At 38.3% G+C, this 27,180-nt stretch overlaps 2 protein-coding genes across 2 annotated transcripts in view; one reads left to right on the top strand and one right to left on the bottom strand.

The window, feature by feature from the left end:
* The window catches only part of dek (DEK proto-oncogene), a 379,089-nt gene that overhangs the window by 7,575 nt on the left and 344,334 nt on the right, over nt 1-27,180 (bottom strand). The window lies entirely within an intron of this gene.
* On the top strand, nt 1,672-11,363 carry kcnv1 (potassium voltage-gated channel modifier subfamily V member 1). The gene is made up of 4 exons (XM_084385807.1): nt 1,672-1,878; nt 3,151-3,187; nt 3,760-4,728; nt 9,493-11,363. The coding sequence occupies exons 2-4, from the start codon at nt 3,169-3,171 to the stop codon at nt 10,002-10,004; spliced, it is 1,500 nt and encodes a 499-aa protein (XP_084241933.1). The 5' UTR covers nt 1,672-1,878; nt 3,151-3,168; the 3' UTR covers nt 10,005-11,363.

Genomic DNA, 27,180 nt, shown 5'->3' with positions numbered 1-27,180 from the left:
ATAATCTTTCATTTAGGACCAGATACAGATACAAGTTCAGATACAATGTCTGGAAATTTTTATTTAAATAGCCTATTTTCCATAAAATATAGGCCTAGGCCTATTTAAGAAATTATGTTCTCTCAATGTAAAGGGAATTGTGTTTTTACATTAGTTTTTACATCTGATTAATTTGGTGGCAGCAATACTTTTACTAACAGCAGGGGGCAACATGGTAAAAGCTACTGTACAATGTGAACCAGTAAAAATAACATTTCGACAGTATTCACTACATTTGGTGCATGCATCATTTGTCACATAATCACATTGCATGTTTCATTCAGCAAGTATTTTTTTATAATCATAAAAGTAGTTATTTAGCATTTCTAAATTTGAGTAGAAACGTTACATTATTAAGGACTGATATCAAATAAAGATCATAACTAAATACAACACTGTACAGTACAAGTCTTCTATGCGCACAGCAATAGTGATAGTAAGTTAGAGTAATTATTCTATTCTGACCACATATCTCCTATCATTTATGATCCATCTCACCTGCTGATTCAGTAATTACTCATTCATTCATTCATTTATACATTCATTCATTGACACATGGTCAGTTATGCAATTATAATATGTAGGCCTGCAGTGAAATGAGCAATCTTGTAGATTGCACATTTTATCCAATGTTCAAATATACACTCTTAAAAATAAAGGTTCCAAAGGGGTGATTTCACGGCGATTACATAAAATAACTTTTAAGATAACCTTTCAGTGAACAGTTCTTAAAAGAACTGTTCTTTGTTTTTCTTTGTGTGATGTTAATAACCTAAAGAACCCTTTTCCAAAATTGTGCAATGAAAAGGTTCCATGGATGTTTAAAGGTTTAACCATCAATGTCAATAAAGAACCTTGATTTTAAGAGTATATTCATTTAAAACCAGTCAAATCAACACCTGAGGTGTTTAAGAAGAGTTTTGTGATATGTTATGCTTTTACATTGCAGGTTTGCTAAAACCAGGGGCTGACCTTAATAACCCACAGTTGTGTACAGTAGAAACGGCTACCATGGTACTACATGGACACCCATTCTCTAAAGCTGCTAACCATTTACTGCAAATGTAATAAACGTTTAAAAATGTCAATAGTGATTAATTTGATTCCTTCTTCCTTTCCTTGTTTTGCTTTTGTACCAGGGAAATGCCCCAGTAAGAGCTTTGTACCTTTTTTTTTGAGAGTTAGCCTACATATTCCCAACATATTCCCTTCACAGAACACTGATTATCAGGTTTTAGGCTATAAAACCCGAGTTTGATAAATCAACTTGCAGATGCATGTCCACTCTGTTCATACTACCCAACCATGGACTTTGTTTTGAAATGTGTGGGAAAAGTTATTTGAATCAAGCGTAGGTTTAAGGTCAAAGTTGACCCACCCACGACGAACAAAGAATAGTTTGCTTTTTAGGTGCTGCGCGCACGCAGGTGTAAATCTCGTGACCGCGAAGGCTTTGATTTTTCCAGATGATTACAATGCGTCTAATTTTTTTTACTGGTTGTATTAAGTGTCTGGAGTTTGTTGCCTAGCAGCCTGAAAGTGTCTCCTGATTGGTTGATAGCTCGCACTCTCTCCGTTAAAACGCTTGTGGAAAGGAAAGGTGCACGAGAGCGCGTCAGAACTGTTCCGAACTCTCATGAACCTGTGAAACCTTGAGTTGCATCAGTTCTTCACTGTGAACATTTCGGATTTGAACATCACAAGGCGTTTGCATGATGTTCTTCAGTTTATCGACAGAGGATCAACATCTTTTGAAGTGGGAACAGAGTAAAGAGCCAGATGGATCCAGCTCACCTCACACAGGCGCGCGTGCTTTCAGTGTAGGCTTATAGGCTGAAGGTGGGTGTCCAGAGTTACTGGTATTCCAGTATAATGTTCTTTGTTATGTATTTTTAGTCGTCAATAATAAATGTTGCATTTGTTTGTTTGCGACTTATTTAAATAAAGCTTATTTGAGTAGCCTAGCCTATTAATTTATTCCAAACAAATTTTATTTCGTCTTCAGGTAACCTAACTGTAGATAGCGCATTTACTGTCTATCCGACGCTAAATAAGAAGATAATCGTAAATAGTAAAATAATTTAAAGATTGAGAGATTGATATTAGTTGTATTTTATCAAATTAATTTAATAAATTTGTTGTTTAATTTGTTGTTATTACTAGCTACTTTAGATCCACAAAAACTCTTATTTATATTACCCACTGAAAATTGTAAAAATCGGACATTTCATTTTCATCTCAGAGAGGACAATGCCTTCTTTCTTTTTTTCAACATAAATGATCATTGTTAATGATGTAAACAGGCCAAACACGTAATTCTAAGTTTACACTATAAAAAATATAAACGTAAAATCAGTTATTTTAAAATGTAATTCATGGTAACAACAACTGCATTGACTGGTTTATATAAATCTAATGTGACTGGAATAACCACGTTTTTTTAAGGATCAGATGAAACAGCAGTGCCTGCATTCACTTTTTACAGTGTAGCAAGGATTATTTATTTACAGTGGGTTGCTTTAAATTTAATAAAGAAAAACAAAATTAAATGAAATGCATCGTTCCCTTTTGAAAAGTATTCTCAGTCTCCACATTGTGCTCAGACCTCTTTACAGTTATCCCATTGGATCTTGTTAAAAACCTGGCTTTAAAATGACCATCATGACAATATTACAGAAGAGCTTACCAAAGAGAATTAATGATTACAAGAATAGTACATTAGTTCAATTAATTAGACAGGCCAGCTAAAATATTTAAATCTCAATGCAGCTTTGAAGAAGTAGGACACTGCCAAAGGCTTCTTCTCCGTCCCACCGTGTCTGATGTCTGCCAGTGATGGCGTAAAAAAGGGAAAAAAAAATCATTAAGGGAATTTGCTCATTCAATACACAGAGCTTTCAAGTTGGTATAACACATATCCTACTGTATACACATACTTTCCAAACTGTCTTCTTATATCTATTAAAGTGCATTATGTAGGAATAGTAGCAGATGAAGCACTGTATGTTATATAAAACACACACCTAGGGCTTCACACTACAATTAACCGTACTGTTTAAACCCAGAGTAAAGGCAACTTTTAACCGTGGATTATGAAACTTTCCTTTCGAGGCATCAAAGTGAAACAACATGCTGCTTGAATGTAATGGTGAGTTGTTGTTTTTTAACTCAGTTCTTTCCTCATTAATTATTCATGTGCTTTGTACATTAATTGCAGAAACTGAATTTCCAGCATCTGAAGAAAACAGTAAAAAAATAAAATATAGCGATATTGCAAAAGCATTAATAAGAGGATAGTTCCTCTGCAGAACTCAAACGAAGATATTTTGTCAAATGTTTCGCCTGTTTTTGTACAAAACAACATTGGACCCCATTGACTTGCATGGAGAGTATGACAGAATTTTCATTTTTGGGTGCACTACTACTTTGAGATAACCAGATATATTTCTAGTTGTGTGTAGTATTAATATCATAAATGTAAAATAAGAACATTATCCAATGGTTCACTACAGTGTGAAATCTCAAAACCTGGCTACTCAAGCATATTTACTAAACCATGATAAAATATGAACAGTGTAAACCATGGAACATGTGTGAAAATATCAAATATGTGTCATCATTTATCATTTTACCAGCAGCCAAATCCCCATTATTATTGATACTGCTCTTTTCAGTCTGTCATATTAATGCACTTTAAATGTCCTCTTTTGGCTCTCTCAGGGCTCAACATCACCCAGAACAACATGATCACGGATTCATCAAGTCCGGCAGAGTTCTACGAGGACAACGCTTCACTGCTGTCCTTGGACTCCAGCGTATTCTTCAGCGAGCCCGCACTGCCGAGCGACAAACAGCTGGACTTCTTCATTATAAATGTCGGAGGTAGCCGCTATATCCTCTCTCAGGAACTTTTGGCCTCTCACCCAGAAACTCGCCTGGGCAAGCTGGCCCTCTCCAATCGAGACTCTGCTTTAGACCTGTGCGACGATGCAGATTTCTTGGAGAATGAGTTCTTCTTTGACCGCAACTGGCAGACTTTCCAGTACATCATGAACTTCTACAAGACAGGTCACTTACATGTTCGAGAGGAGCTGTGCGTGATCTCGTTCCTTCAGGAGATCGAGTACTGGGGCATCGATGAGCTCCGCATAGACAGTTGCTGCAGGGATAAGTACTACCGCCGGAAGGAGATGAAAGAGACGATGGATATTAGTAAGGATGATGAGATAATGGACAACGAGGAGGAGGACTTCACCGGAGCGTTGTGCCAGGACTTACGCCAACAAATCTGGGACCTCATGGAGAAGCCGGACTCCTCCAAGGCGGCCAAGACCTTTGGGACGCTGTCCATGTTCTTTTTGGTGGTGTCCATCGTGAACATGGCTTTGATCTCGCTGGACTTCACTATACTTGGTGCACCTGTCATCTTAGATGTTCTTGAGTACATTTGTATTATTTGGTTCACCGGTGAGCTGGTACTCAGGTTCATGTGTGTCAGAGATAAGTGTAAGTTCAGCAGGAGTGTGGTGAATATCATTGACCTGCTGGCTATTCTGCCCTTCTATGTGACTCTGGCCGTGGAAAACCTTCATGGAGAGTCTACCGAACTGGAGAACGTTGGACGGGTTGTTCAGGTGCTGCGGCTATTGAGGTCACTCAGGATGCTTAAACTTGGCCGACACTCCACAGGTGATATACCTATTGAAACATTTCACATAATAATCATACAATAGCCGTTCAAAGGTTTGGGGTCTGTACGTTTTTTTTTTATGTTTTGAAAGAAGTCTCTTATGCTCACCAATGTTACATTTATTTGATCAAAAATACAGTAAAAACATTATATTGTGAAATATTGTTACAATTTAGAATAACTTTTTTCTATTTTAATATATTTTAAAATGTAATTTATGTTCAGCAAAAGAATTTTCAGCATCATTATTCCAGTCTTCAGTGTCACATGATCCTTCAGAAATAATTATAATATGCTGATTTGGTGCCCAAGAATTATTAGATTCTACCAAGATATTTTTTTCTTCAGGATTATTTTGAATTTTTTTTATTTGAAATAAAAAAATTTGTAACATTGTAAATGTCTTTACTGTCACTTATGATGGATTTAATGCATACTTGCTGAAATTTTTTTTTATATATATATATATAAAGATTTATATAAAAAAACAAATCTTACTGACCCCAAACTTTTGAAAAGTAGTGCACCTTGTAATTAAGTGAAGAAAAAAATACAAACACACTTTGAGGAACAGACTGAAATTGATGTAATTTACTGAAAGAATTTAAACATGGTGCATCAGGCACTTCACCAGGTTTGACATTGCACTCTCAAATCACTTAACTGACCAGTTTAAAAATATGTAACCATAAATAGATTTATTGACACATACAGTATAAGGCAAGATTTTCATCCAATAAATGCTAAAACTTTAGCCTGCTTCTCACATGAAGCATCATACGTTGTTAGATGACATGACTTAAACTAGAATGTTAGCTAAAGCAAGCAAAAATTACACTGTCAACTAAAAAAATGTTGGCAAAAAAAAATTCAACATCATTTACGTTTAAAAATTTAAGTTTAACTGCTGCCTTAAAGTATTGAAGTGGTCATGGAAAAATCTAAGTGGTGCCAAAGTCGAAACCTGTACTGAACATTTTGAATTGATTTATTAATGAAGATGAAGAAAACTGAGCTGAAGCTCTGAAAACATAAAATCAAGTAGAAATGGAAGCATTTTTTTCTCAAACACACATACCACCTCAACATTTGGGCATTTTAACACTCTATCGACTCGTCATGGACTCTCATCCTGGGGAATGAAATAATTCATGAAGATGTCAGTCTATTTTGGGGAGAGTGAGTAAATTTATTCATCCATTCATATTTTGACAGTATCCCATGGAGACTTAGAGGAAGATCCAGACAAACAGTTACCGAGCACAGACTTGTGGGTTTAATCTTGTATTTTTTTTGAAGGAAAGAATCTCTTTCTAAGATGCAGCCTCAAAGTCATGAATAAATTAAACAAGATGATCCTAGAGCTAAAAAAGGAGGGTAGTTGGGGAATTTGATGGGACTGGGGCTTCTCATGTCCTATCAACTTCAATATGGAAATGTAAAATAAGGACAAATTCTAAATCCTTTGGTTGGGAACTAATTCCAAAAGTTTTTTTTTTAATAGGGAAAGCAATATTTATTTTATTTTGTGGCTAAATAGCAGACTGAATTTTAATTTACAGGGTCTCACCATAATTCTGTTAACACATTTCTAAGCAGACAATGTCGGCTCTGTTCTCAGGATAAATATCTGAAGTAAACACTGACAGATAATCCACAGAGGCGATGGCAGAGCCAATTTTCATATCCGTCACATTTTAATAATGGGGTCTCTCTTGTCTGCGGCATTCTCTGCCAGTCTGAAGGTGTTTATTCTCAGTAATAGCTAATCTGATCAGAAGACACAAACCAAACGAAGGCAGACGGTCCCAATAGCCATAAACATAAAAAATGAACAGTGTAGTGTTAAGACCAAACTGTGACACATGACATTGGTCAAGATCAGCATGGAAATGAATAGAAAAATAATTCAATATCAAGGTTTCGAGTGTTTCCCCAGTGCATTTTCATTTTCTCAAAATAGACACCTAGTTCTTCGCTAATACCTCAGACGTGGGTCAAGGGCCCATGAAAGCCAGCGTGTTAATAACAAAATACGGTTTCTACTTCTAAAAATAAAAGGACATGCTTTGATACACAGAATAAGTAGGCTAGGTGTTGACTTTAGATGCTTGATGTTCTTTCTGTTAATGTATTCAGCAAGGCAGCTAAAAAAAGAATAAATAAAGCATTTCTCAAGAAGCCGTGCCCGTGCCATTTTGGAGTGAGAAAGTGTAGCAGCTGTTCTTAGGTGCCTATATTTAAAGGCTAGAATATCTTGGATGATTTCATTACTGTTATATTACTTCTTGACTGATCCTTTGCGGTGAGATTCACACATCACACACTGGCAGATGCAAATTCAAAGGAAGTCACGGTTCGGTATAATTACCTTGGTTTTGGGGTCGCGGTTCGATACGAATTAGGTACAACAGGAAAAATCAACAAATCTCCAATGCTAGGTTTCTTTTCATTTATTTTGAACAGACAGTAGTGCAAATTACATTTTTTTCACCTAGTGGCATTTAGTCCCCCCTAGGTAGTTGGTACAGTACAGCCTCCTTTAGTGTATTAAAGGGTTAGTTAACCCAAAAATGAAAATTATGTCATTAATGACTCACCCTCATGTCGTTCCAAGCCCGTAAGACCTCCGTTCATCTTCGGAACACAGTTTAAGATATTTTAGATTTAGTCCGAGAGCTTTCTGTCCCTCCATTGAAAATGTATGTACGGTATACTGTCCATGTCCAGAAAGGTAATATAGACATCATCAAAGTAGTCCATGTGACATCAGTGGGTTAGTTAGAATTTTTTGAAGCATCGAAAATACATTTTGGTCCAAAAATAACAAAAACTACGACTTTATTCAGCATTGTATTCAATCCGTGTTCCCGACTCAGCAGTGACGCTGCTGACGTAAGACGCTGCTGACGTGTTATCTGGTGCGCCCAAGCTTCGTTTACAGTCTGAGGGAGACGCACGCTGTATTCAAGCTATTCTACATTGTTTGTATTTTGGTATTGCTATATTTTTAAAAATGGTACGTAAGTGTGCATTTCAGCAGCGTCTTATGTCAGCAGCGTCACTGCGGAGTCGTGAACGCGGATTGACAACAGAACCGGAAGAGAATACAATGCTGAATAAAGTCGTAGTTTTTGTTATTTTTGGACCAAAATGTATTTTCGATGCTTAAAAAAATTCTAACTAACCCACTGATGTCACATGGACTACTTTGATGATGTCTTTATTACCTTTCTGGACATGGACAGTATACCGTACATACATTTTCAATGGAGGGACAGAAAGCTCTCAGACTAAATCTAAAATATTTTAAACTGTGTTCCGAAGATGAACGGAGGCCATCTGAACTCTCGTTTTGGGTTGGTGCGTAGATTGTCTCTTCTTCTTCTGCTCTTTTTCCTGTTGTGACAGTTAGCAAACAGCATTGCATTACAGAGTGCGCCCCCTTCTGGACTGGAGAGTAGATTGTTTGTGACTGACTGTATAAGTCGTTTATAACCGTGATGTTCGGGACAAATACATGTACCGTTACACCCCTAATACAAACATACATGCACACACACATATATAATAGTACTTCTATAGAGAGGATATCTAGCCATCCTTTATAGTTTTAACTTGTTTGCATATGGAAATCCGTTGGACACATTTACATCTATCACTTTAGAGAAATTCATGATCTCTGTAGAACATGTTACACCAGAAATAAAGTCATGCGGTCACTGATTCAAATTCTATCAACAGCATCATCTTATATGTTAGTAGGTACTGAAGTAATGTTTTGGCATGCAAGCCGTTCAGTAATCATTGGCTACACTTCAGTTGGTCAGTGGCAAATGGGGTCAAAGATGAAATTGTTTGAGCATCGTGTTAAAAAAGAGTGACACAATATAACATGCTTAATTCTTTGTTACATAGAGTTCAATGCATTGGGGAAAGTTGACATGACACAAATTACCTGAGAAGTGCCATCATGATTTTCCTTCCCTAATTAATTGAGAGGCCTCTCCTTGTTCATGCTATTGTTCTAAGGTTAAGAAAAAAGGACCTATCCTCTTGGCATGCAGTGATAATGTTAAAATTAGGTCTGTTAATTTAACACATTTATTTAGTGCACTCAATTATGAAAAATATTAAGAAGTATAAAAAAAACTAACATGCACCTGAAAATCATGCACCCGATATGGAAGTAAAACAACCAATTTATTGACTTCTGAAATTACTTTTTACATTGAATTATTTGCAATTCATTTGATCATTTAATCAGAATATTATTTGATTGAGCCCTAAAATACAATTTATATTAATCTATAAATATATTCTCTATTCATTCATATTAGTCTGAAGGCCTGTGCACACCACTTTGATTGACTTTCTTCTGCGGAACACAAAAGAAGACATTTTGAAGAATATTGGTAATAAAACCGATTCAGTTCCCATTGACTTCCATTGTATGGACAAAAAATACAATGGAAGTGAAGGGGAACCAAAACTGTTTGGTTATCAGCATTCTTCCAAATATCTTCTTTTTTGTTAAGTAGAAGAAAGAAATGCATACAGGTTTGGAATGACAAGAGGGTGAACTATCCATTTAATGCATAATGTTCATACCGACACGAATATTAGTTTTTTTCCTGAACGGCTATTTGAAAACATGTAAATATTGTTTGAGTTCTTTCTTTTCTGTGACAAGCGTGACAAGCATTTGTGTTAACGGGCCTTTAGATTAAGGAACTTTATCTTCTTTGTGCGTTCCTCATCAGGTCTCAAGTCTTTGGGCATGACGATCGCCCAGTGCTACGAGGAAGTAGGCCTCCTGATGCTGTTCCTTTCTGTGGGCATCTCCATCTTCGCCACAGTGGAATACGCCATCGAACACGACATGCCAGAGACCACTTTCACCAACGTTCCCAGCGCCTGGTGGTGGGCCACCACGTCCATGACCACAGTGGGGTACGGAGACATCCGTCCAGATACGACACTAGGAAAGGTGATGGCCTTCATCTGCATCCTCTCTGGCATTCTCATCCTTTCGCTGCCTATTGCCATTATCAACGAACGTTTCTCTGCCTGCTACTTCACGCTTAAAATGAAGGAAGCGGCGCTGAGGCACGGGGAGGCACTGAAGCGACTGACGCGCAACTCGGCCTCAGATATGTCGGCGGTAGGGGTGAACCTGCGGGACGCCTACGCCAGAAGTGTGCTGGAGATGCTGCGGTTGCAGGGGCGAGAGCGAGCCAGCACACGCAGCAGTGCAGCAGATCTCTGGTGGTAATAGTAGGCCTTCAAGCTGCCCGGAGAGAGAGAAAGAGAGAGAGAAACAGATTTTGTTGTTTCTGATGTCATGAACCTGCAATTAATTGCAATCCTGTAACGATCTAATACAGCGGTTGCTCATTTTACATACAAACGGGGCGTTTTTTAAAGTCACAATGTGTATATTACGCAGATATTATCTGCGTCTGAAAACTTAGGCAGCCAACTTGTTGCCTCGCTGCCTTATCAGGCAATGACTTCTTAGCACGAAGGTACCTCGCAAAACTGATTTCGGACAGACGTCTGAGGCAGCGTAATAGTTTAATGATCTACAGCAAAATAGAGTGAGCTTTGGTGAAAACTAAGCAAATATTTAATTTCTAAAATAGTAATTTTCACTAGAAATGTCATCAGAAGTGGAAAACGTTGTTCATTAACACACCAACCGCAACTTTCGTATGCCATCTTTAAACCCCGCCTTTTTCTCACAATCGACTGCAAGCTCACATTCAGATCGGCCTCTTTCCAGTCAACAACTGATGGATAGAATCAAGTCCCCGCCATACATTGTTTTTTGTCTTAATAATCGTTTCACGCAGATGTATGTCATAGTATGAATAGAATTAATGAATGAATGAGACATTTATATAGCGCTTTCATATGTACTACTGTACACCCAAAGCGCTTTACAGTCATATCAGGGGTCTCTCCTCAACCACCACCAGTGTGCAGCATCCACTTCGCTGTCCGAAAGCTTAAAAATGCTGCTTTTGGAGGATGCATTCCAAAGTAGGAAGGCATCAAGACATGTCCGAACCCGATGTTAGCTTCACTTCCTGAGATACCTTCATCTGATTGATTATGGAAGGCAGCATAGATGTATCCTTCGCTGCCTTTGATATCCCACAATCCTGTGCTTTCCATTCTGTGACAGTTAAAGGTGCTGTAATGATTCGACGTCCAGCATGCATCACCAGAGAGTCTGACGTTTCGCTGGAAGATCAAGTTTCAAAGACATTTTGATTCAAGATTATGAAAATAAACGTAATTTAAAAATGAAATATATACATGGGATGAATCGTTTACAGTGAGCTCAATAACATGCATTTCGAAAATTATTTTTGATGCCAACTTTCAAGGCAACATCAGCAAAAACAGACCATTTAACAAAGGGTAGAAAATGTTAATAAAAAATAAATTATAACTGTTATTATTAATTGTAAAATATATATAAATAAATTGTTATTATAAATTATTTTTTTCAAATGAACCTCAGGGGGCAAAAATATCAAAAACAAACATTTAATAGACTTATTTAAAGGGGATGTGTGTGATTTCTGTACCACTATTGGCACACAACTGAATTGCAAAAATAAAGACTTAAAGGGATAGTTCACTTTGAAATTAATTTTTGATATGTTTTAGCTTACCTCAAGGGCATCCAAGATGTAGGTGTCTTTGTTTCCGCAGTAGTTTCAATTTTGATATTTTTAGGTCAAACCGTTCTTGTCTGTCAGTCATATAATGCAGGTCTGTGGTCACTGTCTCAAAACACAAGCACAGAGTCCAAATTAAAACAATTCCCCATCGTCCAAATGAAACAATTCCCCATCATAAGTACACATTGATGGCCTAAGACACGAAACGAGCGGTTTGTGTGAGAAAACGAACAGTATTTATATAGTTTTTAGCTCTTGAAAACAGCACACGTCCAAATGGTCTGACGGCGCGGGCGAGTATAGATGTATACATAGATGTCGCCTTGGCTACTGCAGTTCATTGGAACGAAACCGTAGCAAAGCGACATCTAGTGTATATATCTATGCGTGTATAGATATATACACTAGATGTCGCCTTCGCTACTGCAGTTCATTGGAACGAAACCGTAGCCAAGGCGACATCTATGTATACATCTATACTCGCCCGCGCCGTCAGACCATTTGGACGTGTGCTGTTTTCAAGAGCTAAAAACTATATAAATACTGTTCGTTTTCTCACACAAACCGCTCGTTTCGTGTCTTAGGCCATCAATGTGTACTTATGATGGGGAATTGTTTCATTTGGACGATGGGGAATTGTTTTAATTTGGACTCTGTGCTTGTGTTTTGAGACAGTGACCACAGACCTGCATTATATGACTGACAGACAAGAACGGTTTGACCTAAAAATATCAAAATTGAAACTACTGCGGAAACAAAGACACCTACATCTTGGATGCCCTTGAGGTAAGCTAAAACATATCAAAAATTAATTTCAAAGTGAACTATCCCTTTAATTCAAACAGGTTTCCCAAACTGTGCCATTGATTGGACAACAGTTTCAGTAGCCCCACCCCAAACTCACACCATTGGTTGAATCAGTGTTGCTATGCTTATGCTGCTCAAAACAACCATAGCAATTCTAAAAGCATCACAGAGCCAAGTTTTGACTGAATCAAGTCAATCAACCCACAAATGACTCCATATTGAGAAGTATTTCAGGAGAAGTATTTTAATGCAAATTTACACTTATCAAAATTATTTTTCAAAATTGCTACATGTCTGTTCTGTTTGTATTTGTGCAACTTATTTATTGTTGAATACATGTAATAAAATATGTTTCAATTTTCTCGTTTGGGTACTTTTTGGTTTACATTTACATAAGAGCAACACTTTTCCCTGTGACTTGTTGAACCTTTTAAAATATCACAAATGGCCTGAAGATTACAATGACCTTGTAAGACTCAACAGGTCTGCTCAAATACGCATGGCTTATTTGAAACATTGCTCTGTAACAGTTGCAGCTAGACATTCAGAGCTTAAAAGCTTAGAATCAGTCGCTCCACTGGGCACAGCTAGACAGTAAAAATGATTTGCACTGCAGGAATATGTTATTATATGACAAGACGCGACATGTACACGGACAAGCCTTAAATCTACATTTCAGTGAAATTTATCGTACAAAAATAGAAGGAATAAGCTTTCATTCAGATCCCCAGCTTTCATTTATTTTCAAGTAACTAATCCTGCTTTGTTTGTGCTAGAAAAATTAATGCTACATAAAAATTTTTTTGGCTGTCCTATTGCTTTTATTTGTGAGGAATGTGTGAAAGGGGGGGGGGAAATGTAATATTTTTGGTTGAAATTAATAAATCAATGAAAAGCCACCATGTCTGTGGGAAAAAAAATTACCAGGCTTGCTTCCCTAACAAATCCACTGAATCCAAGCTGAATGCTAAATCCACAGCCTGGAGATATGTCGGATTTGTGCTATTTCTATCTCTTGTGCCTTCTGAAAACTTTCCAAGTGAACAAAGAATACCTCCTCTCAATCTCTTACCAAATATCAGACTATGAAAGTGATGGTTTTCAGGACATTTAAGGGATACTGGCTCAAACTCCTGAGCGTTGAAGATATTTAGATACCTTAAGGAAGTTTAAACTACTGTAACCATGTAAATGCATCTAAAAATAAGAGATTTTGATAACTATTATGGTTAGTGCAAGATTTAATAGTGAAACAACTGTTGTCCTGTTATTGTCTTTAGTGGATTGTTTTCAGCTGGAAAACAGCAAGGCCTGCAAAAAAGATTAAGAAACGTCAATCTCTTCTTTTAAGAGGTTGTCCAGATTTCAATGAAATGTACAATATGTACAAATTTTCTTTGACTTTGCATCCTAAGTGAGAGTCAGACAAAATACAAATTTTGGACCTGTTGTTTCTGTATAAAAGATCTGCATTTTTTTTAAGTGCTTTATTTGAGTAAGAATAACTACATTCATAAAATTCAAATTGATTTGATTCAAAAGGACAACAGCACTCTGCGTGCCCTGGTTGAGCTATATATAGTGTGCATTTGAATGTGTTTGATCTACAGATGAGGGCTGTGTCTATTCCCTGGATACCTCCACAACCTGTCTTTCTGGCACCAGAAATCCAGATGTGAGTCCAAGGGGCCCTTGTGTAATTAGAGTGCACTGTCCATCCTGCTGCATTTGTGAGTGTGCACGGATGCATGTGTGAGCTGAAAGAAAAGGGACAAGGAGACATAAATAATATCTCAGGGGAAGTCAACGGTTAAAGTAATGGCAAAGCTGAATTTTCAGCATTGTTACTTTAGTCTTCAGTGTCACATGATCCTTCAAAAATCATACTAATATGCTGATTTGATGCTCAAGAAACATTTCTTATTATTATCAATGCTGAAAAGAGTATTTGCTGTTTAACAATGATACCATTCAAACATTTGCTGTAGAAATTAATACTTTTATTCATCAAGGATGATTAAATTTATCAAAAGTGACAGAGAAGACATTTAAAATGTTACAAAAGATTTTTATTTAATAAATGCAAATAAATGCTGTTCAATCAAAGAATCCTGAAAGCTGCAGCACATGCGGAAAGTTCATGGTTTGTCAAACATAATTTGTTTAAATTGTGAAAGACTTTTTATAACAAAACAATCTTATGGTATCTATAGTGTATTCTTTACCAAATACAGATTACAAATGACCTGCAAATAATATAAGAATGAATCAAACAGCATGCAGTTATCTACAGTTTTGTGTTCCTTGTACATCACACAGACCAGCTCTTAATAAACTGCTTATCACTTTACAGAAATATTACAAACATTTTTGGCTCATGGGCCACACATCAGTGTCGAGAAAGAAAACATTAACTGTGTTATCCAAATGCTGCTCTTCCAGTCACACAAGCCCCTATATGTGCCAACACTACATCAGCTCACCACGGAAAGCACAGAAGCAGAAGACTCTAATAAGAGAAGCACTTACTGAGACTATTTTGTCTGAGCACAGAATAATGTCTTGGAACAACTGTCAGCAGAAGAGTCTAGCAGCTTTCAAATCACATATAGGAAACACTAACCAAATCCCCATAGAGTAACCTGTGAAAAGTGCATCTGAACAGTCACCCCAAATATTTTAATGATAAACACAATTAGTATACTAATAGAATTTTACATTTCTTAAAGTTTATGAAATGATTATCTGTACAAAACTCATCACCACAATGTTGGGGTTGCCAGGGTGTTGCTATGCGGTTTAAAGGGTATTCTCAGTGGTTTTTAGCATGTTGCTGTTTGGTTGTTGAGATTTCTGGATAGCTGCTATTTTCTTATAGGCACATTAAAGTCGGGATGAAACAGAAGTTCTATAACTAAGATCTATTTTTCCGCATTGTGACGTACATCCGAGTGTAACGGATTATGGAAAAAGAAAAAATGTAGGGCAGGGACTTGGTTCTATTCATTAGTTGTTGATTGGATTTTGAGATGAAGGCGTTGCAATAAACAATGGAGGCTGATGAGAGTGCAGGGGAGGGGTTTAAGCAGACTAAATGATTGGACAAATCCTGCATTTGTCACCATAGAAAAATCTGTCGCTTTCACCGGAAGATCCAGTTATAACACTTTCCCTCAGTTTCAAAGACAAGGCTTAAGCAGTTTTAACTGAAAGCAACTTGCACTGATATATCTTAAAAATATGTAAGTGCCATGGTTTTGTACCGTAATGTTCTTTAGAAAAATACATTTATAAAAGCTACTTAAATGTCCTAATTGAACTATGGCCTAATCCTGGCTTAAATTAAGCCCTGTCTGTGAAACCAGGTCTTTGATATATAACATTATGAGGTACAACTCTTTTTTTTTTTACATTTGAACGGATGAATTGCTAACGATACGATACATAACATGCATTTAGAAAATATATAGGGTGAATTTTAAAAGAACCCACCCAGTCTATACAATATTCTGATCTCTAGATATGGCTATAAAACTACAGACACTTCTCTAATGTGTACAAAATCATCCGTTCACCTGGTTAAGGGGAAATCCTTCCTTTGAAGCCAAGGACACTGATCAAGCTGTTCTCTTTCCCAGTGAGACCTAAGAGTGGTGATGAAAAATGAGTGCTTACTCGTGATTCCAGGAGGTCTCTCACAACTAGGTCAGGGCACCTGGGAAGGGGTAAGGGCCATTTCTGAGAGACAGACGACCATTGGCTTAGAAAAAAGACTATAAAAGACACTGTTTGTAAAGATGTACAATTACTCAATAGCCACGTTTCCACCGCAGGAACTTTCCCCAGGAACTAGGAACTTTGGGTTCTCTGCTATTCGAATCAACAATGGAGTTTAAAATACGACCGATGGACCAACAACGAGGTTCAGGCTTTATTAAGCTTAAATTAAGAGGATGAAATCCAGTGGGAACTGTAAAGTCGCGCGCAGTCCTACGTCACCAAACTATTTGCCTAATCTTCACGGTACTTTAGACTGTGGTGGAAATGCGGCTAGTGTAACGGAGGCCAGCTAGTAGTCGCTGTGCGATTAAACCTCACTCCTCTGATCTCAATAGACGCTCAAGCGACAGACGCTCTTTAGCCTCCTTGTTAGAGCGCTTGACCCTCATACCGGAGACCCGGGTTCGAGGCCCGCACAGAGCAGGGCGAGTAGGACCCGGGTGGAGGGGTTACTCTAGCAACAGGTCTAGGGGAAAAAAAGTTCCTGGGACAAATTGTTCCGGGTAATTTCAGTGGGTAGGCGGCTAATGTTTCACTGTTGATATGGTGAATAGGTTTAATCTAAATCAATATCATCTATACAAAAGGTCCTCATTCATATCAAAATAGTATAGTGAAGTCTGACCCTCTAGGATTCCAATGTAATGTGAGCAGATCTCTTGAGGCGTGACATGAAAGACTTCTCCAGCCTCTCATCTGAAAGTCCTATTTTTGTCCAATTAACCACTTCATCTTGACATTCGGCAATCTAATAGAATGTAAAATCTAGCTCTCCTGTCTCTGCATATTGTGCTCACTAAACAAATTGCCTTTTGATTCACTTGCCTTAATGGCTGAAGATCTTGTTGTCATTGACCCGCTGTGTTTGCACAATTGCCCCAATGATCATCCTTAATAATATATGTTGCACTAAAATGGATTTCACATCATCCATGCAGAAGGAAACAAGTTTTTGTATGTAAAGTAGTTTTCCTAGTTAGAACCTTCTTGTGCTTGTGCGCCACAGTATTGTGCTCTTTGACTTCTTTAACACCAACCTCCCTCTCTGATATGAACAAGCCCAGGGCGATACAGTTGTACGCCCCCACGGTCTCTTGGAGCATCTATCTGAGTGAACTATTCACAGTTTTTTTTTTTTTTTTTTTTTACAATCGCTATAGGACCCATTTCTCAATACTTTGGTCACTTTTTCAAAACGTATCACACAGTTCTCCTTAGAAACTTTCAGATTGGGGCAGCAGTTCATTTCAAAATGCATTGAAAATACCAACAACAAAAAAATCATAAATGTCTCAAAAAAACTCATTCCTCCATTACACTAGCAAAGGTTGTCATCGAACAACCATACTTTTTCAGTAACAACAAGTAAAGCCCGGTACACACCAAGCCGAAGATCGGCCGTCGGGCAACGTTGGGCCGTTTTTGAGCGTCGGCCGACCATAGTTTTTTCTGTCTGTTCCGGACCATTAGCTCTAGTCGGACATCGTCAGGTTTTTTAAAGAGCCGATTCAACATGTAGAATCACCGTCGGGCCGTCAGTGAGAGAGATAACTCTGATTGGCTGTTCAGCTTAAGCCAGGGACACACTTAAGGCCTATTACGACTGATCATGTCCAAATGTGCCGAGTCAGAGACAGTTGCTTCGGTCGGTGTTCACACGTACAGTCAGTGTTTAAAATCTGCTCCAGTAGTCATTGGAAACAGTCTGTAAGTGTGTTCGGTTCAGTCTTAGAATGTTTCAGCTAGTTGTTAAGTGTGGCCCCGGCATTAGTGAACAAGTCAGTGCACAAGAATAATAGCAAAACAAAGGGCAAAGAAGTCAAAACGGTACAGATAGAAGGCTGTTCTTTGTTTACGGTATCTGCATTGTTGGTTTCCCTTTTTTAATTGACGAATATAGAATAATATATCTGCAGAAATAGACAGTTTTCTCATTTACATGCAGGCGCAGAACCTATGCGCTGAACGTGCATGCTAGTTGACAGTTGTAGTTCTCTCTGTGTGTTCAAGTGCAGCTTTTATGTCCCGACGCGACAATCAGCTTATTTCTTAATTATTCATCAGCGCTAATTCTTCGGTTTGATGTGTCCCTACCAACGTTTACACGTGGATGGCTATTTTCATAAACGGACATTTAACCCCTCTTCGTTTTCAAAAATAACATCGTGCACACGAACCTATGGTGTCAAGAGCATGCCAAACTTAGGTGGCAGTGTAACGAGAAGCTCAAGCCCACGTTAGAATCAGAATCCCGAAAATAGTTACATTCTGTGACGTCGCTGCCTAAAATTCAGTTTTTCTCAGTTTACGTGCAAACGACGTTTTCCAAAAGCTCCACTCTGGCCGGAGTTTTTAGAAAGAGTTTCTAAAAAAGTTTTCAGAGGCGAATTCTCCGTTTGCGTGTAAACAAACGAACGGACAAACGAAGAGAAATGTCTCCGTTTTTCAAAATAGCCATGTACGTGTAAACGGGGTCTAAGTTGTCCCCTTTTGTATAGCCTAGAATGGTAGATTGGTTTTACAGACCTTACAGACAGAAAGAGAGAAAACGATAGATAGATAGATAGATAGATAGATAGATAGATAGATAGATAGATAGATAGATAGATAGATAGATAGATCCAAATAATGACTAAATAATATATTTTATTTTTCAAAATACAACTAAAAACTTAAAAGCAAGCTCATCCTTAAATTCTGAATTTTTTCCAACCCTGCAATCTATGCATCTAGCTGTCCAATACCTGAGTAAAATGTTAGAAACAGTCTTGCGGCAGAACAGCAGCAAAGTCCAAATGGAGGGCAGGTGAAGGTGAAGTAGCTAAATACAAGTGAAGAATGTGCAAGAAAGCCTAAGGCAGACACGCAAACAAATTACAGCTGGGACACATGAGTAGGACAAGGCTACTGGAAAGGTGTGCTTATTATAGCTGTATGAAAAATCTTGAATATCTTAGCATTTCAATCTGCCGAGATCACATCATTGTGCAATGACCTTAAAATATGCAAACAAAAAATTCATGCTGGAGAACCGCTGACTTTTCACCCAAAGTGCAAGTCTTTTGGCCTTCGGATAATTTCAGTTGTATAACTTATCTTTTTCAGCTGTACAGTTAAAAAATAAATAAATAAATATTCCTTTGATTAAATAATGATTGCCTGAGCACAAGTCTTTGATCTCAGACTTCAAACATTTGTCAGTCTTTAAAAAAAACGGACTTTTGGACATAGTTAGTTTAAGCCTTCACAGAAGCACTCTTGCTCTAGAACAGTTTCCAGTGCATGAAATTTGAAAAATATTGCTCTATTTTTTCATATTTTAAACAGTCTGTGTTACACAGACAGCTAAAATTGGACTGCTGCCTGTAGGGTGAGTGGGAGGAAGCTTTATGCATCTGAAGTCAACCTGTTAGTGCTAATGGTTGTCCCTGTCTTATGACAGGACTGATAAACTGAGTTGTATCAACTCTTTGTCCAAGGACTATCCTTGGCCCATCCTTAACCTTAGCCCATCCAATTTCACAAAATGATTTTCGCAAGGCCAGGGAGAAATGGGTAACTGGGACGATCATCTGTTCAAATGTCTACTATCCGCACAGTCATATCTCTAGCACTGCATTAATGCAGAAAGATGCAGTGTTTAAGTAAAGCCCTTCAGCAGGACCAGTTTCAATTTAGCAACTCTTTGGTCCTTTTGCAGACCTGTGATGGTGGATTAAACTGCTATCTACAGCACTTCTTGCAACGGTTCAAACATTAGTGCTACTTATGTAGCTCAAGAGAAGATCGGCTGATATTTTTCTCTTTTCTGTGTCAGTGGGAGGAATATGTTATGCCATATTTGAAGCAGAACTGTGTCAGAAAACATTGCTTGTACACCAAAGATTTTTCTTGATACTCTCCACATGTAAAATGTGAAAGATGGAGGGATTATATGGTGAATCTGACAGTTTGCTGTCATATTCGGAGAGCAAAGGCAAGCATGTACAGAGTTCATAAAATATTCAACATTTTGAAATGACACAGTAAACAGAGTAAGTTGAGTAGAAGTGTGTTCTTAGAGACATAATGTCACATTAGCTCGGTTCCCAAAATAGTGATGGTAAAATAAGCATAACATATACCAGCACACAAATTGTAATGGAGAAGGATGCATTCAGTGCATAACATCAAAAACACATTTTTGCTCTTGCCTATAGCTTTAGGAACAGATTTCCCATCTGTGTGTTTTTGATGCCTTAAAATAAAGCTCAGGTTTTGGAACAGAGATATTGCTTTAAAAATGTAGAAAAGGCTGTTCTCCGGGGAAACAAAACAAAACGGCATGTTTGAGAGGTAGAATGTTTTTTTCCCTCCAAAAACACCCAAACAGCATTCAACAAATCATTTTAAAGCACAATCTCTTTACACGCTTATAAATGTGAAGAGTAATCTCAAACTGTATTATCTTGTCAAACACAAATATTTAAGTTCTAGCACAAATGTCACGTGCTAATCAGCTATAACACATGGTGTGAGGGATTTCAGACAGCTTTTAAATACCTGCCAAAAATGCAAAAGGGAGTCACAAGCTTGAACATGTTTGAAGATGGGATTTTAGGGGGCTGACCGTTCATGGATCATCATGCCAGCCAGAAAAGAGGGAGACAGAATGGAATGGGAAAGAGAATCAAAAAGAGATGGAAAGCTGTGGACGCCCATTGTGCTGTGCACTTTCTCAAAGACTGCAATTGTTTAGGATGACAAAAGCAGTAATTCACAAAGACTGTGAGAAACCTTCTTTCAGAACCAATGTATTGTTTCTCAAGAGCTTCCCTTACAGAAATGTGGCAGTATGGATGGTAATACTTCAAAATACAGGGAAACATAAAAGTATTTGGACACATAATTCACACTTACAAAATGTTTGGATATCATTGTATGATATATAACAAAATATCAGACAAGAAATTTTTTTTTAAAAGAAATATAGCACACAAACACTTTCCAAGCAATACGTTTTATAAAAAAAGAAATTTGTTAGAGGCCGTTCACACAGAAAGCGTTTTCCCATTCCACTTCTCTATACTTTTCCATTGTTTTCCCATGTAAACAAGTGCTTAACCTATGCGCTCATATCTCACATTTTTTGCAACGTCTCACACATGACACGGCAATTATTCAAATACGCTGCGCTCAAGTTCAAATTTTGTGCCACTGAAGAACCTTTCAGTGAACCCTTCTTAAAAAATCTTTTTTTAATAATCTAAAGAATATTTTTCCACTTAAAGAAGCTTTTGTGCATTTGAAAATTTCCATTGATTTTAAAGGTTAATTATGGAATCATTGATGTCAATAAAAATGGTACATGTCCAAAATACTCATGTTTAAAATACCTTGGTTACACCGTTTTTTTTAAAGTGTTGTCTTAAAAATGCAAAGTATGGGTGTATCAGTGTACTTTTACACTAATTCAAGATATGCCATTTGCTTTTGTTCTGCTCACGGTACTGTCATTAGACGGCCCTGGTAAAAAGGAAACTCTGTGAAAGAACATGCAAAAAAAATGTGTTAAAGTGTTATCTAAAGCTTAAGTGCCGCATGTGTGTTTGGATCGAGGACAATAGATGACTACCATTTCAATCAAATATGAATGTGCCCCTTTAGCTGTATTTATTTACAGCTGCTTTTTTGGTTGCTGGCCACTCTCATGGTTGTTCTTTTCCCAGGTGTACCCTGATGATGAGGTTAATTATCTCAGCTTTTAGCTACTCATTAGTCTTTCAAGTTGTTTGTTCATGTTTCAACTGCTCACAGGTGTGCCCTGAAGTGACCCTGTGAACCAACGGGTATCTGATCAGAGAAAATGGTGCCACACAATGGGCACTAATTAGAGAACAGCAGACTGTGTGCATCTGGGTCTGTGTGTGGTTTGCTTTGAAATCAGTGTCTTCCACTTTGCATTCAAAATACATTTTTCTGATGTTATGTTTTCTGGTAGGTGCAGAAGATGTAATTTAGACCGTTTTTTTTTATAAAAATGCGAGACCAATTGAAAATAAGTGTCTAGTGGTGCATTTTAAATGAATAAATAGGCGAAATAAACTTCTTGTATTCTTGTTTTTGTATTCTTATTTGACATTGTGGCTTTAAAACGCGACACTTATGGGCGAGAGGCATTTTTACAGAAAAGCTATTGAAAGCAGTAGTGGAACGCAAAAACTCGTTCTGTATGAACTGGCCATTTTGTTGTTTAAGGGAAACATTAGTAATATCAAAACAATATCACACGAACAAGGGGGCTGTTGTTCCCGAATACTTGGGAAAACAGCAAATTCGATTGTGACGTTGCTTTACAACCATTCAATAAACAAGAAAAGACGATACTGAGTAACTTAAATTTTAGGTACAATTTTGCCAGTCACCCTATCTGATTTTAATCCACCAACAACAATATTTCCCAATGAAGTCACCTCAGAATTTATTGTTGCCTTTTTCTGGGCAACAAAATGGTGAATCCTTGCTGAGTGTGTTTTTGGACAACTCGGTTGAATCAATGGCTCTATCCGAAATCGCATACTTCCCTACTATATAGTAGGCGAAAAACAGCATGAGACAAAAGAAGTATGTCTGAATTCACAGTAGTGGGGGAAAACGTCCCCTTAAGGACTGTGTGATTTTTTTCTGTGAAACAAAAGTTGAATGTGTCAAGAGCAGTTAGCCTAGTTTTCAGTGACAATGACATAAATTATAAACCAAGTATGAAAAATGTTATTTTTCATGAAAGAGTTTTCATGTTATTAGATTTTTAACAAAAACTGCTGCATCTCCGGAAGCAAATTGAGGAAATGCAAACCTACCTCCAGCAACTTCTACAGGCGATTCATACACAACTAAAGCTCTGTTGCCAGCCCCCTGACTTCCATGCTAAAAGGCAAACCCAAGACTTTGCAGTGGACTCACACCGATAATACAGCCTTTCAAACACTTAAGAACCGATTAACTTCAGCTCCCATCCTTCATCATCCAGACCCAAACAAACTTTTCATTGTGGAAGTTGATGCTTCTGACACTGGAACTGGAGCCATACTCTCACAAAGAGATGGTGATGCAGCCAAGCTTCACCCCTGCGTCTTCTATTCCCGCAAACTGTCCCCTGCTGAACTGAACTACCATGTTGGAGACAGGGAACTATTATCCATCACATCCGCATTTGAAGAATGGAGACACTGGTTAGAGGGGGCCAAATTCTCATTCATTGTACTTTGAATCCTTGTCAAGCAAGATGGTCATTGTTCTTCACAAGATTCAACTTTACTGTCACATATCAACCTGGAAGCAAGAACGGCAAGGCTGATGCCTTATCACGTATTTACAAAAAGGCTCAAGTGAACCTTTCCAACTCCCACATTCTAGACCCGTCTATAATTGTTGCACCTGTGGGATATCATGATGGACATCGAGTACTCCCAACAACCTGGTATAATTCCCACTGACTGCCCTGCAGGTGAACTCTTTGTGCCTGAAAACCAAAGCACCCAAGCTATTCAATGGATTCACACATCACCTAGTTCTGGACACCATGGTATCAACCGCACCAGTGGTCAGACAATGATTCTGGTGGCCAACCCTGGCTACCTATGTCACCAATTATGTCGAAGGATGTCAAGTTTGTGAAGGCCTTGGTCCCATATTGCCGTAGACTTCATTACTGATCTGCCCTCCTTTGAACTGCTATACCACTGTCATGGTTATAATGGACAGATTCTCTAAGTCTTGCTGGTTGGTGCCCTTGAAAGGACTGCCCAGTGCTATTGACACTGCAGAGACAATCTTTAGCCATGTATTCAGAATATTTGGCCTACCTGAAAACATTGTATCGGACAGTGGACCCAAATTTACAAAGTTTAACCTCGAGTTACTACCCTCAATGCAATGGACAGGTGGAAAGACTTAATCAAGAAATTGGCAGGTTCTTACGTTCATATTGCCATAGATCAAAGAACCAATGAAACAAATTCCTACCATGGGCAGAATATGCACAGAATTCACTCATCAATTCCTCCACAGGCTTAACCCCCTTTGAATGTGTATTAGGATACCGACCTCCATTGTTCCCCTGCACTGAAAAACCATCTGAAGTTCCGGACACAGCAAAGAGATTTGGGATGCTGCCCATGTAAGCCTTCAACGTGCTATCCGACGACAATGGATCACTGCTGATCGCAGGTGACAAGCAGCCCTGTCATTTCAACCTGGTCAAATAGTCTGGCTTTCTACCAGAGATCTCAAGCTTTGTCTTCCTTGCAAGAAACTATAAGTCCTTAATTCATTGGCCCTTTCAAAATCATTAAAATGATCAACCCTGTCACATACCGTCTCCAACTCCCTGCTTCTTACAGAATCTTAACTATGTTCCATATTTCTCTTCTCAAGCCCGCTTACCCTGCAACTTATGCAGAACCCATACCACCACCACCACCATTAGAAATTGATGGAAACCCAGCTTATCTGGTCAAGGAAATCATAGCTTCCAGATTTAGATGAAAGCAACTACAATATTTAGTAGACTGGGAGGGATATGGGCCAGAGGAACATTTCTGGGTTCCCACCAGTGATATCCTTGACCCTTCTCTCCTCAAAGACTTTCATGGGGATCAACCTCATAGCCCAGCTCCCAGACCATGAGGACGGCCACATAAGACTCCAGGAGTCGGCCATGAAGGAGGGGATTCTGTAACATCCCAACCTGAGGTTCCCCCTCCTAACCGCCAGAGGGCGCCCTCTCCCATATACAGAACTCTATCCTCGGTTCCTGTCACATGGTTTCTCCTTCCTATATAAGGAGCCTGATTCCCTTTGTTCATTGCGAAGTATTGTTTGCCTGGTCTGCAATTCTAAGTGTTGTCCCATTGTTGTATCTTGCTTTGATTTAGGATTATCTGCTTTGTTATACTGTTTACTCTCAGTTTGTGTTTTGGATTTTATTGCCTGTTTGGACTGTTTTCTTGTTTTTTGACCCTGGACTTTATTGCCTGGCTCGTGGCTCTGTGATTTAACCTTGCTTCTAATAATTCTCTGCAAATGGATCCCTCAGCTCTCACTGAGTCTGCTATGTTACACAGGTGGGGTAAAATGCCCCCACTCTGACAAAGCAATTTGCTTATACATTTACAGCAAAATCAGAGTACAAGCAGCATTAGCTTAAAGCTAATCTGTGTGATATTTTCCCCCATCTAGCGGTGAAATTGTATATGACTACCCAGTGAATATTAGTTTCTGTTCCTTTCAATTCCAAGGGCGTTTTAACTCCTACGGTGGCCGTATTATTCCAAGATTAACATGGCTTCCAGTTCGACTTCGTCCATGAGTGTTCCTTCAAGTGATGAGGTTAGAACTATTCATCACCTGTGATCCGTCGCCGCACAGATTTGTTACAAGGTAAACAATACTTTTTCACCATTGACGCGAGGAAAAGTAACGCAAGTTATACTTGAGGTCGTTCTGGCGTTATGCACAACCATGCTATGGTTAGACAAGCAACTATAAAACTTCGAATTTACACAAATAGGCTGAATTACCTGTCGAGAAGAAAGCAGGCAACTTCGGCGTCCGTTTTAAAATCTTTGCTCCTCATGAGCTCTTTCCATCTGGGAAAAGTTACTCCAATATTGACTTTGGTCTTGCTGATTTGCCTGTCGCGTTGACGTTTTAATTCTCTCTTTCGCTTCCTTTGCGACTCTGCTACATGTCCTCGAAAATAGACGTGATCCTCCATCTTCAGCAATCTTTCAAATCTGGCGGCAGTCGCGAGTAATCTCCCCCTCGCATTTGTCAAGGTGTCACTGAGTGTAAAACGCGAAAGGCGAAGCTTGAATTTCAAGGTATGTCCCTCTTTGGCGAATGTATTTTCAAGATGGAGGTGAAACATGGCTGCCGCCATTCGAGCGACTCGCTAGTATGTATTATAAATGGTAGATTTTACGCTTACGAGAATACTTTATTAGTTGGTGGAAGTAATTACACATGAATGAGCACATATACTTTTGATAGAACAAAGTGTTTTTTGCTAAGAATCAACTTAAAAAGTTACACAGTGTAGCTTTAAAATGAAAAAGCCAAAGCCAAAATAACAGTAGATAAATATTCATATTTATTAAAGTAACCATGCTGAAAATCAGGCTATTTGAAAAATATTGTTAGCTGATGCTAACTGGCTAGCTATTTAGCTAGCGGATGTTAACTTGAGGTCATTTTTTTATATAATTCCAATTTTTTTCCGAAAATTTTATTCAACCACCTATTTTGATTACATTTGATGGAAAAACAAAGGATGTGTTGTTCAGAACATGGTAACTGGTAATTATGATAGTGGGAAGCGATGCCTCCCTGGGGCAAAATATACAAAACAACAACAACAACAAAAGGAAGAGGAACAGGTCATTTCTAACTTGGCAGTGCACGCTTGTATTTTCACTTGGGCCAGCCTAGCAACCACAGAGAACATCCTAGCAACCATCCAGCACTCACCAAACCATATAGCAACACATTAAAAACATTGCATGCTGCATTTGGCCAACTTAAGTAAAAATGTCCAGCTGCATTACACATCATAAGGAATGAGGAGACACCGCATGATCTCAAAAGCGTAACAACTGCCGGTGTGACTCATTCTCGCCTTCAAAGCTAGAAAATCAGCAACACTTTTGGTTTGGATCTTGGATTCCCTATTTCATCATCGTCACTTTGTGATGTAGGTCAGAATGTAGGACAGAACATGAAAAAAAAAAAAAATTTATGTAAGGCTTATGTATAATTGTTTGAGCCTCGGGTGTTTGTGACATTTGAAGGAACAGAAGAAGCCTCTGGTGGATTGGGGATTTCAGGTGAGAACTGTGCCATTCCCGTGTGACTTTGAGGATGAGCGGTTAAATTCAGCAGACAACGACAGCTGGTGTGTTGTGCAAAGTTAAAAAGCAGCTTCTCTAGATTCTCTGAGGTGGAGTAAATTATGCATTGTGTTTTACAAAAAAATGCTGCTGCTAAATCAAAAGCACTGTGACTTGATTTATTTGATCAAATGATTAAGATGATAGTTTACATTGCACAAAAGGTTCTTTAAGAATGGTTCTTCGGATTATTAAAATATACAGACCCTTTCCAAAAAATTAGAATATCATGGAAAAGTTT

This window comes from Rutilus rutilus (assembly GCF_951802725.1).
Source record: "Rutilus rutilus genome assembly, chromosome: 17".
Classification (NCBI taxonomy): domain Eukaryota; kingdom Metazoa; phylum Chordata; class Actinopteri; order Cypriniformes; family Leuciscidae; genus Rutilus; species Rutilus rutilus.
Note: the sequence above shows the minus strand (reverse complement) of the source record. Positions and strands in the feature narration are given on the sequence as shown.

Excerpts from the sequence above, each read along its gene's own strand:
- kcnv1 (XM_084385807.1), top strand. Across the intron at positions 4,729-9,492 it reads ACTTGGCCGACACTCCACAG|GTCTCAAGTCTTTGGGCATG; the intron begins GTGATATACCTA and ends GTTCCTCATCAG.